The sequence below is a fragment of the Sinocyclocheilus grahami genome, unplaced genomic scaffold (genome assembly GCF_001515645.1).
Source record: "Sinocyclocheilus grahami isolate Dianchi unplaced genomic scaffold, SAMN03320097.WGS_v1.1 scaffold288.1, whole genome shotgun sequence".
In the NCBI taxonomy this organism is placed as follows: Eukaryota; Metazoa; Chordata; class Actinopteri; order Cypriniformes; family Cyprinidae; genus Sinocyclocheilus; species Sinocyclocheilus grahami.
The window spans coordinates 461,425-475,685 of NW_015505467.1; the positions used below are offsets into that span (position 1 = coordinate 461,425).

At 38.7% G+C, this 14,261-nt stretch overlaps 1 protein-coding gene across 1 annotated transcript in view; it reads left to right on the forward strand.

Annotated features, from left to right (window-relative positions):
* The window catches only part of LOC107600648 (eukaryotic translation initiation factor 3 subunit E-A-like), a 59,336-nt gene that overhangs the window by 40,740 nt on the left and 4,335 nt on the right, over positions 1–14,261 (forward strand). The window contains exons 11-12 of the mRNA XM_016292594.1: positions 8,884–8,993; positions 13,621–13,723. Coding sequence (XP_016148080.1) covers positions 8,884–8,993; positions 13,621–13,723 — 213 coding nt within the window. The remainder of the gene's footprint in view (positions 1–8,883; positions 8,994–13,620; positions 13,724–14,261) is intronic.

Sequence of the window (14,261 nt, forward strand, 5' to 3'; positions counted from 1 at the left end):
AAACCTTGTTGTAGCCTATATATTATGCTCTATTCATAATTTTTTTAGAAACCTTGCACTTTTCTACTCCGTTTTAAACGTTGTTCTTGTATTCAAATTAAGCGCGGTCCACTGCTGCACACGTGCCACAATATCGATACTGGGACAGCTGTATCGATACTCGTATCGTCAAATCTCTGACACGATACATCGTCGTATCGAACACCGCACTAATGGATTCTGAATATGGTATATGAGTAATAAATACCACATTTATGGTGCTTTTGCATGATCTTAGAATCTTAAAAACGTCAGTCTACTAGGGGTGTCCCCGACTAAGGATTTTCATAGTCGAATCGGAAATTTTCGAAACTTGCCGATATTCGACTGATAGTAGAATTATATGTTTTGGCGACGGGGCAAAATACATTACCAAGAGTCAAGTCAGACATTTGACAGTCATAATTACGTTAACATACAGGGAAAATGTGTAACGGACGCCTCGCAGATACAAACGAGGTAAATAAAGTTTTATGATTTGATTAAAAGATAATTAACATTAAACGTCAGCGAAACAATTTTTTTTTACAATAGTGCTCTCATTATAAAGTTATGTATGACAGTAGTTATTAATGTTCTGCATTTCTGTTTTGAGCTGCACGCGCTGAAGATGACCAGTAGAATGAAGCAGCAGGTTTTTAATCAATGGGATTTAACTCATAATTTGTCTCATATAGAATATGCTTCGTTATTTATACAACATAACGTTAATATTACGACTTACAGGCTATCTGCACAAAATGCCTGAATGCAGAAGTGAACGTGTCTGCGCGGCTTTGAATGAACTCCTTTTGTGGACACGTTCCTCACGCAACAACGTGCAGGAACACGGCAACTAAACTCTAAAAATTCACAGCATTTTATTGTAATAGTGTTCTCGTTATAATTATGTATATGTGACAGTCCCAATCATAGTTATTAATATTCTGCATTGTTGTTTGCAGGGGCGGGTCTAGAGCGTTTTAAATGGGGGGGCCAGGCTGGGGCACTGCCTCAAAATAGGGTTTCATCATCCTCATGAATGTATGCTGGTTTACCTAATAATAAAATTACCATTATAACATACAGAGTGAGTACACGACGATGTTAATAATATATTAATTGCGCAGTGTGAGGTTCATTGGTCATACCAGAACTTTGTAAGATCGCGATGAACAAAGAGTGACAGTTTTTTAGTGGTTAAAAAAGGAGCGCTCTTTGCGAGCTTTCTAGGCAATAATCCATTTAAAATGTAGAACTTTGTTTTTCAGCCACACACACGTTGCAAAGTTTCGGGAATGACATCCACATATTTATAAGTAGTATAAAGTAGTAGTATATTTATAAGGAAGTAGTAGTGATTGACATAGTGATAACCATAGCAATAGATGGGACAACATATGTGAAAATGTGCATTAAGACTAGAGCACCCTCACTAATTTCAGAAGCACCCTCAGTGATTATTTCTGGTTGGCACGCTTTTATTGTATAGCCTACAAAAACAACAAAATACAAATGCACTAAATAAAATAATTTAATAAATGCATATTTACAATTTAAGCACTTAACTAAAATAAGTATTAAATAATTAAATAAATAACTAGAGAAGGCTGACAATAACCAGTTTGCTTCCATTTAGTAAGAAAAGCCTAGGCTACTCTTCACCTGAATTAGAAAAAAAGCTCTTCTGGTCTTCAGTGATGCAAGGACAAAGTTTGAGCGTGTACACGCAATATCTGAGCGAGAGCAGAGCCAATTCATTAAAAAAACAATGTATAGTTAAAAGAACACGTCCAGTTTTGTATGAGTGAAGGAAATCTGCTTGCGGATTCTTGCGGTGAGATTCTTGCTCACGCATTACATGGATCGTGTAACATTATGCGCTCTCGACAATTGTCATTAAGATCACGCTATAGAAACCGCTTAAAATTAAGTGTAAAGAAGAGAAGAAAGCGGTCCTAGGCAGCTGCCTACACAGGATCCGCCACTGCCAGATGCAGTTAGAAATTTACTAAAAACGAGCCTATCGCAAGATATCTGGTTGGGGGGGGGGCACCTGGGGTGGCCAGCCAGATTTCAGGGGGGGCTGGTGCCATCCCTGGCCACCACGTAGACATGCCCCTGGTTGTTTGTCCTGCTCGCGCTGAAGGGCAGGGCAAAAAAATTTTTTTTTTTGTTTTTTTTTTTGCACAGCCCTACGCTGAAGTGATAATCACCGTAGTACTACAGTGAAGCACTTTACTGCAGCGCAACTCAACCAAATGCATCTTATACGGGATAAGTAATAAATAGGCTACACGATATATATAAACTGGATGAAATGTTTTGAAATTACTTGTACCCTACCTGATCGAAAAAATCCAGTCTTTCACTCTGCCTGTGTCAATTTGAGTCTTGTTAAAGTTTTAAATCCCTGCCGCCAAGATGCTCCTCTGTCGGTCATGTATTAGGGAAAGCGAAACTTAAATCTATAGGGGTGGTTGGATTTATTCACGCACGTTAAAATGTTTATTTGAAGCTTCTTTCTTTTCAGATTTTTATTTACAACGTTATTTTAATAGGCTGTATATTAACTTATTGGGAGAAAACCAGTAGTTCTATGTGAACTCAGACATTGGGCACCCTATATATACACACAGTGGGGAAAAAAAGTATTTAGTCAGCCACCAATTTGGAGCATTGAATCTTCTACTATTCGGGGTCACCCGTACAGTCTACGCTCATCATCTTCACAATTTCTCCTTTTAAGTTCCACATAAAGAAAAAAAAAAGCCATACAGATTTGGAACTTAGTAATTGTAAATTTGAATAAATTACTGTATGACACAATTTTTCCCCCTTTTTTTTCACTTGTTGCTTTTAGATTTTAGAGCTGCTAGTACAAAACACTAAATTCTGAATATGCTGTATATATTAAATAATGTTTTTTCTTTTTAAAGGGCATTAATAAGGGTTGATGTGCTTTTTTCTTTTCAATACATTGGTTTTATCATTATCATTGCTAATGATCATTTTATCATTGCTACCATGCGATTACAGACATAGTTGGCACAGCACCGAGATTTGTTCGCCATTCTGACCCTGGAAAACATTACATTTCGACCTAAATGCATTTGGTAAGCTGCCCCACAAATGTGCCAAATCTTAAATGGCAAAAAGTATTTTACTTTGAATGAGAGTCTCAGTGTGATAAAAGCCAGAAATGGCCTTCAGGCGCATTCTTGGTTGCAGTAAACACATTACATTACAAAGATTCATCCCAAGCATAATTAGCTTGAGTGCCTTTAACCTAGTGTGCACTTATGTCGAAGCTCATTCCTGTTCTCTAAATGATTATGAATTCAAAGACCAGTTGCACTGCCCATCTTCTGCCATTGCCTAAAATAAAACAATTCAGTTTTGTTTAGCAACAAGCACCTCATATGTTAAATAGCAGGCTTTTTATAGGAGAATGAAATAACCCAACTTAACGTTGAAATGGGAACCTTCCTAAAACGCTGACATGATTTATAAACATTTACTCCTGTGAGAGTGCCCATTTGATCAGGCCAGCTGTTTTTAATTCTAGACGTTTATCGTCAAGAAGCAGAGAGGAAAACGAGGCCCAAATCACCAGGAGTCGTGTTTTTTGGTGGGGGTCTCTGCAGGTCCAACTGATCGAGTCATTTGGGAGATCTCTATTACACTTTGCATGCTTGGAGGCCAAGCTTTGTAAGGCTAGCAGTAATTAGCACACCTGCATCTGTGAGATCTCGTGAGAGCCCTCCGGCTACTGGACCTCCAGAACCAGGCGTATTCTACAATGAGAGCTCAGCCCAGACACTGCGTAAATGGTCACTAATTAGTCCTGACCCTGATTATGAAAGCCTGAGGCATTATCAAGATCACAAGCTGCAAAAAAAGTTAAACTGTGTGGCTATGTGACCATAACTGGCTAGGCTCAGATGTATGTCAGCTCTAAATGCTCGCAAATTCACAGTCTGATTGAGTGGTGACTTAGAAAATCAGAGTTGCCCGTCTACAACAGCCCAAAGCTTTTCCTGTTAGGCTGCCGAAGCCTTGCGAGTCATCAGAGTGTCTGCGCTCGACCGCCTTTACTCGTACAAAAACAAACATCCTCTTACCGTCAAACAAATGGAGAGGGGGGGAAAAAAAAAAAAAAGAAAAATTACCCAAATGAGCATTTTTTTAATTAATAAAGAAAATATTATTGAAAAGAGGTGCATGACCTCCAAAAATTTTCTCTCCTCCTCAGGAGTTCAAACTAAATATTATTTATACATTTTATTTTTATTAATATGTATTTGCATATTTGTCTATTGACCATTTGTCACCATTTTAAATAAAAATATCACTTATGAGATTTATACAGATCCCGTAAGAGTCTGAAATTAATTATAATTCAGTACCACTGGAAAGTTGTTCTCTCTCATTTTACATTTATTAGTCTTTAAATCAATTGTTTTTTTCAGTTGTGTGTATGTGTATATATATATATATATATATATTTATATTAGGGGTGTTCCCGACTAAGGGTTTAAAAAGTCGAATCAGAATTTTCGAATCTTGCCGATAGTCGACTGATAGTTGAATCATGTGTTTGGGGGTGGAGGGCAAAATACATTACCAAGAGTCAAGTCAGACATTGAACAGTCATTATTATGATGTTAACACGCAGGGAAATGTGTAACAGACGCCTCGCAGATACAAAAATAATGTTTTTTTGTTTTGATTAAAAGATAGTTAACATTAAACGTCAGTGAAACCCATATTCGAAAACAATATTTTTTTTACAACAGTGCTCTCGTTATAACGTTATGTATATGACCGTTATTAATGTTCTGCATTTGAGCTGCGCATGCTGAAGATGACCTGTAGAGTAAAGCATTTGATAGCAGGTTTTTAATCAATGGTATTTAACTCATTTATCTCATATAGAATACACTTCGTTATTTATACAACATAGCGTTAATATTACGACTTATAGGCTATCTGCACAAAATGTCCCGAATGCGCATGAACGTGTCTGCGTGGCTCTGAATGAACTCCTTTTGTGGACACGTTCTTCACGCAACAACGTCCAGAAACTCAAAAAATTCACAGCGTTTTATTATAATAGTGTTTTCATTATAATGTAAATGACCGTCCCAGTCATAGTTATTAATATGCTGAAATATTTTGAAATCACTTATACCCTACCTGATTGAAAAAATCCAGTAGTTGAAATCAGACATTGGGCACACTCATATGGCCAAAATGGCATGATCATAATACTTAAGCAAATATTCGACTGTGAGATTGGTAGTCAAAATCAGGCTCCTCTTATCGAATCTTCGACTATTCGGGGTCACCCCTAATATATATATATAAAACACACACTGCCTGTCTGAACCTGATAGCGTCCACTACTCCAAGTTTTTAGTGTCACCTGAGCCATCAGACATTTGATGCTCAACAAAAATTTCTTATTGAACTTAAAGGGGTCATATGATGCGATTTCAATTTTTCCTTTCTCTTTGGAGTGTTACAAGCTCTTGGTGCATAAAGAAGATCTGTAAAGTTGCAAAGACTAAAGTCTCAAATCCAAAGAGATATTCTTTATAAAAGTTAAGAGTCAACCACGCCTATCTAAAACGGCTTGTTCTAACACACCCCCACATGTCTTCGTCACGATGTGGGAAGATTTGCATAACGCCACCCAAATGTTCACGCAAAAAAAGAAGGCATAACTTTCATTCTTGCTGTTGCCGCAGCTGCCATGTTGTGGTGTCGCTGTATGTTTCATTGTGAAAGCTAAACTATTTTGTTTGGCCTTCCAAAAGAGGACACAACTAGAAATCAGTGGTTAAGTTGTATTTACAACACTGTTCCAGAACAGTTCAACTCAAATATTCAGATTTGTGCTGCGCATTTTATGGCAGATGAGGACTGTTTCCTGAACCTGAACACTACAATGCGTCTGTGGCACGAAGGCTGTTTCTATTAAGTTGGGCAGTTCCAACTTTGCAAGGACAGTCTGGCGCTTCTGACTCACAGCCTGTATGTTTTTTATATTTAAATAATTTGCCACTGATGATTCAAACGCGAGTTTTGAGCAGTGTATAGTAGGCTTGTTGTTTCTCCGATCACAAATGCAGACATGGTTTTATGTTTACGCAGCGCGATACGCAACGCAACGCGTAAAAATACAGTATAAGTCATTATAATCAGTAATTATGTCCCCACTGGATGCAACAAATGCCTAATTTTTAATAGGTTTTATTGGTTTTGTCTCGTCCTGTTGGGAGACGGCATCACAATATGTTAAGAGACGTAACATTTACGTCACACGCTTGAGGTATTCGGCCAATCACAATGCACTGGATAGCTGGCCAATCAGAGCACACCTCGCTTTTTTTAGAACGATGAGCTTTGTAAAAATCGACGTGTTTCAGAAAGGCGGGGCATAGAGGAGAAACAATATATATATAATGTACATTACATGGAAAATTACATCTTTTTAGCAACATCATATGACCCCTTTAATATTTTTTGTGGAAACTGTGATGCATGTATTCTTTGATGAATAGAAAGTTCAAAATAACAGTATTTATTTGAAATGGAAATATTTTGTAACGTTATAAAAGCCTTTACTGTCACTTTTAATTGATTTAATACTGAATAAAAGTGTTTTTTTGAAAATTCATACTGAGCCTAGTCTAAAACAACCTAAAATTACCCAAATACAGCACCGTTGTTTACAAGCAATTCTTTAGCATATCATCAGCACCCATGGCTCCAGAGGTTCTGCAGGCCTGTGATTCAATCCAACTGGACACGGTCCTGGATCTGTAGAGACTGACCGCATAAGTGTTCTGGTATTTTCTTCAAGCTGTGGATCATCACATTGCTTACTTTGCATCGTTGTTACCTTATCATGCTTATCCAGTCAGATTTTGTAATTTTTCCTCCTTCACTTGATACATCTCAGCGGAGAGGGGCCATTTGCACAATGTTTTGGGTTTTGACAATGTCTACGCTATGCATAAAACAAAGACACAACCTTATATAGTCCTGTTTTCAATCTTTTTGAAGACTAAAAAAATTTTTTTTCAATCTTTTTGAAGACTAAAAAAATTTTTTTTCAAAAAGCTGCACTTTAAGATTCCAGTAAGCTGAAATTGATGTTTTTTTTTTTTTTTTTGTGCTACTTTGAAATTGTCATAGCCTTGTTCGCTTCCCCTCTTACAGAAAAACCTCAACAGTAATTATATAGCACTTAAGCAAACTGTTATCAGCTTAAGATAAGACATTGTCAATGATGAAATGTGTGTTGACTGATAGGGCCATGGCCATGTAGTTGGGATTTCTTCAAGCAGAACCACAGAGATAGTAGCTCTCAAAGCCTAAGCAAACAAAGTGGGGGCTGTGAGCGCAGACGCGCATACAAAGTTGCAGGACGGGGGACTGCATTTGAACCATGCAGGGACAGCGGGGGATTGCACATGTCTTCAGCCGTGTGGAATGCACTGACTGTTTGCGTTTTGACTGCAAGGTAAAGCACACCAGGTCTCTGCAGGATGTGGAGGTTAGTATGCGGTGATCAGAACTCAGCTGCTGAGCGTCTGAGATTGATAGTAGACGGTAGTTGAGAAATTTGAAAGCAGTGGCACTGTAAATTGGTTCCCCCGCGCAGCTCGGTGGACCCTGCGGCAACGGGCAAGACAAACGGTGATAAGTCACAGCCATTGCGGTGAATTTGGTGGCTGGCTCTGTTCCTGCCCCGTTTCATGTGGGGGCTGTGGATTTCCAAGGTCTGCGGTTAGTTTAGAGTGCTGAGAATGACCCCAGTTTTTTTCTTTTTTTTGTACTTCCAGATACTGGTTTTCTCCTGTGAGGATATCATTAAACACCGTTGTATATGCGTTAACTATAGGCCTCTCCTGCATTCATTTCCATAATTTGTCTTAATTTTATTTTAATTTGCCTTGCTTTTGGCATTTTTCCCATACCGTTATTACCCAACCCTGTGCTATTACGGAGACCTCAGGATGAAGTGGAACTGTTTTTATTTCAGTTCTGAGTTCATATAAACTTCCTGTTCTGCTCATTGTCCCGTTTAGCCACAGTTTTCTGTTCCAGCAAAGGTTGGGAACGAATGCTGCTTGTAAAACATGTGACAATGAGTGCATTTGCATATGTTTACAAAGAAGCGATTACAAGATAATATGAAAATATTCAGGTTTGATTTTTCTCAAAGTTTTTACATCAGAATATAGTCAGACGTTTTATTTTATATTTTACAAATAAGATTTATATTTATGCTATTTAAATTTGTCACAATATAAAACATGCACTACCTTTTTAAATATTCTTTCATTCAGCAAGGATGCATTAAACTGATCAAAAGTAACAGTAAAGACATTGTTACAAAAATATTCTAATAAATGCTGTTCTTCTGAGCTTTGTTCATTACAGAATCCTGAAAAAAGTATTTCATAGAGTAATGGCTGCAGAAAATACAGCTTTGTGATCACAGGAATTAAATACTTTTGAAAATTATTTAAAATTAGCAAACAATTATTTTAAATTGGTAATAATATTTCACAATATTACTGTTTTACTTTATTTTTTATTAAAATAAGTGCAGTCTTGCTGAGCATAAGAGACTCATTTAAAACTATTACAAAATCTTACTGGCACCACAACTTTTGAAATGCATTTTATGAAGTAAAAAGCCTTTATATTTCAGGGGGTCATATTTGGGGGTCTTAAAAAGTTTGAAACGCTAATTTTTTTTTAACTTACACATTTTAGCATAATCAACATAGGATTGAATGCATTTTCATGCACAGTGTCTAATGCCAATGTTTATATCTTTTAAAGGTGCTGGTGAATGATTTTTTCCTTGTGGCCTGCCTTGAGGACTTCATTGAAAATGCCCGCTTGTTCATCTTCGAGACCTTCTGCCGAATTCACCAGTGCATCAGTATAAGGTAAGCACTCGGATTTCGATGCAGTACAAAATAACGTTGCTAGATCATGTAACAAAACATTGAAGTACCATTTAAAGTGAACAAATTGATGATAAATTGTTGTCAGGAATGATCAAAAAGAGGAAAAAAAAAAGGTAGCCGGTCTGAAAATGTGTCCACAATGTGGGAACGCTTCCTGTTTCCTCTCTTCCATTCCCACTCCACTCTCTGATAAGTTTTTATTACCCAGTGTGCTGGAGGAAGCATGTCCAGAGACCGGCTGCCAGCACCTCAATCTCACACATGGAGACACGCATTCAGAACCAGACATCCCAGGCACATCCACCCATCTGTTTTGAAGCATGTCTAAAGGGTCTACATATTGGCCCTCTGGAGGATCTTAATGGCTGCGCCCCGTCTGTGGATAATACAGCGGATTTTTGTCTTCCAAGCACCACTCTGTTATTGTTTGTTGCGTTGTCACATCCTTGTTAGGACTGTAACATAATGGCGCTTTGAGATTTTCATGCGCGCTAATTCACTTAACCGAACCGAAGAGGAATATTGCTGCAATTAAACAAATTATAGAAAATAGTTAAGGTACATTAACAGTGATTCACGCTGACCATTGATCCACATGGTTCAATTACCACTGACACAATGCATCTTCTGAACTCCTCATAGACTCTCCGGTCTGCGTCCGGCTGAATGCGGCAGGTGTTTTATTACCACTTTACTCCAGTTGCGCTTTTTTATTGGCCTTTTATGGTATTTATACGGCATCATAGGCTTCCAGAGAAGACACGCAATGGTTTCAGTCCCAAAGATTTTCCATTGGTGGAAAAGAAGTGGTCTGTATGGAAAGGGAGGTTTGGGCGGGTGTCACTGGTTTCCCTCTGCCTGGTTCCTATTAGCCTTCCAGTGACGGAGTGCGGAGCAGAGAGGCCGCGTTGCCCTCCTGCCTGTTTAATGAGCTTTCATAACTAGTAGTCTTTGAGCATCTGTCCTGCATTCATTTTCCCGCCGTCGCCTCTGCGCGCCAAGCAGAAAGCACTTGACGGCAAACTGGAGATCTGCTAACAGGTTGCATCTACCTCGGGGGATTTATGACATCCTGTAAATCCCGAAGGGGACCATGTTCGCGAATGCACACGCTCACCCGTCACAATATCATATACCATGTTTGATGAAAGGCCTGTGGAGGCTTAATATCATTTTTTTGTATTTTCTCCAGCAGTGCACATGCATAGTCGTAGCCATTCGGAATCTGTTATTTCTCTTCTAACCGCACACCCGGCGATCAAAAACCAGCCATCCCCAGGTTCTCACAATATTTCCATGCTTCATTGTACAGTCTAATTGCTCGCTCGCATTTTCTGAGCTGTATAAAACCGAGAAGGGCTGGAGTCAAGGTTGAAACATGGAATGTGATCAGGCTCTGTCCAAATCTCCAGTTGCAGATAGTCTGGAATTGATTTGGAGTCCTGGCTCTTTTTTGGCAGTCTCGTTGCAATTGAATCCATTTTCTTGTCAAAGGCGACAAAGGTAATGCTGAACTAGGAAACTGAATTGTGATTGCTGTTTATCTGTTCAAGTTAGTAGCTCAAAGGAGTCGCCTGAAAGGCTGCGTTTTGTCTGTTTAGGGGCTTGGAAAACATCCATTTTGGTTTATTACTGCATGTCACTGGTACAGTACGCAGAAGTCCTCTGCAGCTAATTGTGGACTCGAATTAAATGTATGCAGTTGTGTAGCACTTTTGTTAAGTTTACAGTTGTTGGCCTTGAATGAGTAGGCAGGATTTTTATTTCTGTTTTTGTCCTCAGCATACACCAAAAAAGACCACAACTACAAATGGCTTTATATATAAAAATGTCTGTGAAAAGGCTCTATTTGAAATCTGGTTTTATGACTTGCACTTTTGATGGCCTTTGCATTTTTGTGTCTTGTCCTCAAAGACTTAAATTCCCAATTTTGCATTCATTGGCCCCGTTTGAGTAGTCTGAGTCTTAATGAGAATTTTAGTTTTAAGTTGAATGGTGTTTCCAATCTTGTCATCTGTAGATCATTGTGGTATCTTACAGTCCACATTATTTAATTTTACAGTTGATTTGCAGGGCCACTGATATAGGAGGCATTGTTCCATTTCATCTGCATGTTTGTTTTCCTTCCCTTAAGGCCCATTCACACTAAGAATGATAACTATAACGTTAACTATTAGTTTCTGTCTGCACCAAAATATGTTAACATTCTGTTTATAACAAGCATTTAGGATATGTCGTCTACTGCTTTAAATAGTGTAGAATTTTTTTTACTCTTTTTAATATTAAGTCAAATCTGTTAAGTGCTATTTTTATTAAACATATTTAAATATTTTTATTTTACGTAATTTTTTTTACATTTTATAATTACTAGTACAAATAAAAATAAATTATTCATTCAGTTTATATCCCTACCAAAAACCCTGCATTTCTATAAGAAAAACAAGCATGTGTCATTGAAACCATTTTCTTCTAAGTGAAGAGAAGAGGATGTTTTAATGGGATAAAGGGGAATCAGGTTTACCCCAAGCTATGAAGCAGGGGTCACTTCCAAAATTCAGTTTATATCCCTACCAAAAACCCTGCATTTCTATAAGAAAAACAAGCATGTGTCATTGAAACCATTTTCTTCTAAGTGAAGAGGATGTTTTAATGGGATAAAGGGGAATCAGGTTTACCCCAAGCTATGAAGCAGGGGTCACTTCCAATGATGTGAATCTCTTTGTGCCTTCATATGGAAATATTTAACAATGCATTTGTTTTGAGTCTACTATGTTTAAAACTTCTGTAGTGCAGGTCAGCACTGTATCAATTCGCAGCTGACCTTTTAACAGTCTACGGCTCCTGGAGTGAGACCGCTTGCCCCAGTCCCACCGGCCTGTAATCGGAATTGGATAAATCAACATGCAAGGGGTTGAAGTGAAAATGATCCTTACCCTCCTCCACCCCCCAACCCCAGAGGACCAGGTTTAAGTCTGTGTAAAATGAGACTGCAGCGAGAGGAGTCAAGCAGCTTGGCTTAAACCACCCTGTCAGGCACTTATGCTTGAGTGGCTCGTTCACCCAACCTCTTTCTTTTCCATAATTACTTCTTTCAGCGTTTGTATATTTTTGGTTTCAGTTCAGACTTTCATTCATATTAGTGGCAAGCACATGTACGTACTACCTTTTCCCCCCTTTCTCATTTTAAAGCTGGATAAAATTAGATTAGCGTGTGTGTGGGCCATTTCATTGCGCCGAGGCTGTGGTTGACCTTGGTCTCTGGTTTAGCGTGTCCGGAGGGTCAGCTCCCCAAAGAGGAAACTAGATCTTATTTGTTTTGAGTCGATCTTTGACTCTGGCTTGACTGACATGTGTCACCACTTAATTAAACCAGTGAAATAACATTTGTTGCCGCTTGCGTCACTAGAGTAAACCGGCACCAAGTTTGTTCAAGCTGTTTATTTATCATGCGATTCTCTCCTAAAACCAGTAATTTGGACTGATAATGAACTCTGGCATTTCCATAGATTTTTCTGTGAAAGCTCACATGTCTGCTTCGTTTCAGACATGGTCTAAACCTCTAGGTCTGTGGGCCTGTAATGGATGTACAGCTATCTAAACTTCCCAGTGTCTTAATTGGTTTCCTGTTCCTTTTCGGCTGTAATTGTTCATCAGCGTGTCGTGTGCTTTGCAGAGTGCTTTGGGGCTGCCAAAGAGCTTGGGTTTCATGTCCTTGCTTTAACCCCTGGAGTCGACAGGCATTCCTTTTTCCCGTAGCGAGTGTCACCGCTTGATGTTGGACATGTGTTAACCATCACCAGCTTGGAACTCGTGATGTGACAACCGGCACATTCGTTGGCGGTTAGCTCTTAAATAATGAGCTTTATGACCAATCTAGCCTGTCACGCATCATTTTCTGAGGGTTTCACTGGGAGCAAAATGATATAAGCTGTCATCTCTGCCTGTCTCCAGACCCATGCTGTTGCCACGGTGGGTGATTGAGTTATTAACCTTTCACTGTGAAAGCATATTCATTGTTTGGAAACCTGGTGTGTAGAACAGAACGGGACAAGCCTGCACTTTCTGACTTGCTCGAAATGAGCTTAGCTGAAAAGAAAGCCAGCTGCGGTAGTAGGATTGTGGATCAAAGAACACTAGAGCCCCTGCTGCCACCTTCCTCAATGACACATCTGTGAAGGAGGCACCTGGCTTCATTTATAAACCGTTTCTCTAAAATGTCAGGTGGATGGTCAGTAGAAGTCATGCAAGTCCATGCAATGTCCTTTTGTTCTTGTCTGCAAAGTTTTGTCGCTACCTTGACCTCATACTCACAAAAGCGCAATGATGTAATTGTACTCCGTTTTTATGGGTTTCTTAGTGAGATTAGAATCACGGACTTGATTACATAATGCAAGGCATTTGTCACTCTTGAACAGACGTCTAAATGCTGAGGTATGACAGTAAACCCATTATCATCCAGCACTTTCGATCAGCACTTTAAACCTGCATGCACACACACACTCCACAAGCTTGTTATACACCTCACAATTTTCACGTAATGCCATCAGTGTATATAATGTTCTCTCCTTACCCAAGTTTTGTCCTAATGGACTGTGTTGCCTCGCAGTATGCTGGCCGATAAGCTGAATATGACTCCCGAGGAGGCAGAAAGATGGATTGTCAACCTCATTCGTAATGCCAGGCTGGACGCCAAAATCGACTCCAAACTGGTGAGAGTCTCTCATATTTTATTTCACTCTTGTTTCTCTGCCTCCCTCCTCAAATAGCGAATGATTGATAGATGCTGTGTTAGTGTCCTTTAATTAGTCTGAAAATCAAATTCAGCCTCTTTTGTGCAGGGATTGTGTTCTGCTTTAAAACATAAAGGAGAGGCAATCAATTACGTCAGTTATTCTGCTCAGTGCTCGCTTACTCACCATATCCTTCCTCGAGGGTAAGAGGACTGTCGTTACGGTCCTAAAGGAGGGTCATTCTCAATATGGTGACATATGTACTTTACTTTTTAGTCATGACAAAGATTAATATTTAAGACCTATAGAAATCATTCTATAACTGTTTTCTTTCTTTCTTTCTTTCTCTACTTGATTAATATACATTATATATTTATATATATATATATATATATATATATATACAGTATCTCACAGAAGTGAGTACACCCCATACATTTTTGTAAATATTTTATCTTTTCATGTGACAACACTGAAGAAATGACACTTTGCTACAATGTAAAGTAGTGAGTGTACA